Source organism: Sinocyclocheilus anshuiensis, unplaced genomic scaffold (genome assembly GCF_001515605.1).
Source record: "Sinocyclocheilus anshuiensis isolate Anshui unplaced genomic scaffold, SAMN03320099.WGS_v1.1 scaffold732, whole genome shotgun sequence".
NCBI lineage: Eukaryota > Metazoa > Chordata > Actinopteri > Cypriniformes > Cyprinidae > Sinocyclocheilus > Sinocyclocheilus anshuiensis.
Window position 1 is genome coordinate 114,681 of NW_015554133.1, and position 2,225 is coordinate 116,905.

At 35.6% G+C, this 2,225-nt stretch overlaps 1 protein-coding gene across 1 annotated transcript in view; it reads left to right on the forward strand.

The window, feature by feature from the left end:
* The first annotated feature begins 252 nt into the window (after positions 1-252).
* Positions 253-2,225, forward strand: part of LOC107670338 (immunoglobulin superfamily member 3-like) — a 14,139-nt gene continuing 12,166 nt past the window's right edge. Inside the window, exons 1-2 of the mRNA XM_016462916.1 lie at positions 253-377; positions 876-1,244. Of these exons, the coding sequence (XP_016318402.1) occupies positions 272-377; positions 876-1,244 (475 nt within the window). The 5' untranslated portion in view covers positions 253-271. The remainder of the gene's footprint in view (positions 378-875; positions 1,245-2,225) is intronic.

Here is a 2,225-nt window from a genome sequence, read left to right on the forward strand (position 1 = left end):
ACTATTTAAAAAAAAAACTGAGCTTTTTGCTGTGCATAATCAAATCATGCTGCATAAAAAAACTGCTGGTATGTTAGAATGTTCTGTTCACACAAACAATGATGACAATTTGAGGACCGTGAAGCAAGTGTGAACATCAGTGCGGTGCGAGACGACAGGAAACCATATTCATCACACTTGTTTCCTCTTTATCTGATGTGTCACAGTCGCTTGCTTCAGAGAACATATATCAGGTTTAGGCACTCTCAATGAAACCTGTATTAACTTAGAGATGAGAAAGCAAACAAAAGGATCGCTTCATTTAAGGATGGTAGACCTTTGGTGCCAAAAGTGGAACCTGCAACTATTGTTGTGTCTCACAGGACTCCTGCAGTGGGGTAAGACTGAACTAAATCACAAATATAAAACTTGACTTATTTTCTCTGAGGATATATAAGTTTTGGGACATTATTTAATTTTCTCACGTCTCATGTTGAATCAAATCCTATGTGAGATGCAAAAGGCTAGCAAACACTCAAGCTGGATTTTTCCATACAATGAATGTGGATGGTGATTACTTTCACAACTGTAAGGCTTTAAAAATGACAATATAATACCATAAACGTTACATACAAGTGTTTTTTACGACTCGTGAAATATAGCTTTTGAAGCTTTGTGACATTTAAGGGTTATTAACCAAAAATTCACTTAAATCTTATTTGCACTTCTTTTCTTTGTACTTTTGTCAATTAAATAAAAGTTAAAGAGAATGAACAAATCACAGATTCTTGATTTTATTGCAATTTACAAAATGTCCCAACTTGTGTGGAATTGGGCTTGTATTTCCGTGTAAAATATCTCTGAGATTTACCTGTCTAATGCTTGTCTCCACACAGATCTGTGCAGTGGTCAGATTCAGGTCCAGATCCAGAAAGGTCCTCTGTATAGAGTGAAAGGATATCCCATCTCCATATCCTGTAATGTTACAGGGTTTACAGGCCCATCTAACCGGGATTTTCAGTTTATTCTCAAGAAACCAAATGTGGAATTAAATATGATCAGTACCAGTGACCCAGACTTTGCCTACGGAATGTTCTCCGATAGAATAAGAAATAAAGAGATTTATATTCAAAGGCTGTCAGGATCTTCAGTTCTCTTGACAATCAAAAATTTGCTGGAGAATGATGCAGGTGATTTGCTCTGTGAGACCCTACACACAGGTGGTGCATATTACGGAGATTATGCTGCAGAAACAAAGCTTAATGGTAAGATATTTATTTATTTTGAGGGTTTGGGTGATTAATGAGAAGATCTGGCATTTTGAGATTATTGAAAGAGAAATCCATCCTTTAACACCCATTCACATTCCCATGTATCCCAAAAGAAGGTGACTGGCTATAAGCTATATTCACTGTTGGGGCGTAACTAGTTACCTGTAACGGCGTTACGTAATTTAATTACAAAATAAATGTAACTGTAATCAGTTACAGTTACTAAGAAAAAATGTGTATAACTAGTTACATGTAACGGCGTTACGTAATTTAATTACAAAATAAATGTAACTGTAATCACTTAGTTACTAAGAAAAAATGTGTAATATGTGTAATTTTACTTATGAAAATGTTAACAATTACAAAGGGGATTACATTTGAATATTTACACACATCCCACACATCCACTAATTGATTTATTTCCCAAATTGCACTGACTACTCTGAGACATACGGCCCTATAATTTTCGCGATGCGGAAAACACAGACTGGTTCGTAGAATCCAGTCATAAAAATGGAAGTCCTATAGCCTAACGCGGACGGAATATGCCACATTTTGGACGAATAAATCAAAAGTAGGTCAGTACACTTGAATCAAAACGCGATATGGACTAGTGTCTGTGAATATTAAGCCGCAAAAAGACACTAGTCCATATCGCGTTTTGATTCAAGTGTACTGACCTACTTTAATCAAAACCGAATTCGCCATTCGATAATTAAATCTCTAATAAATCTAATAAATCATAGTCGTGAGTCGTGAGTCAAGTGCAGGTCAGTTTCATCTGTAAATATGCTATTGTAGTTATTGTAGTTTTTACTTAGCTAAGCAGCAGCAGCCCATTGCTCATCAGTCATCACTCAAAATACTGTATAAAGGACATCATTATTATCTGTTGTAATGTTACAGTAGTAATTTAGCAGACAAATAATCATATATACATTATAATAGGTTTAGGGGGAGCTAGGGCAGACAACA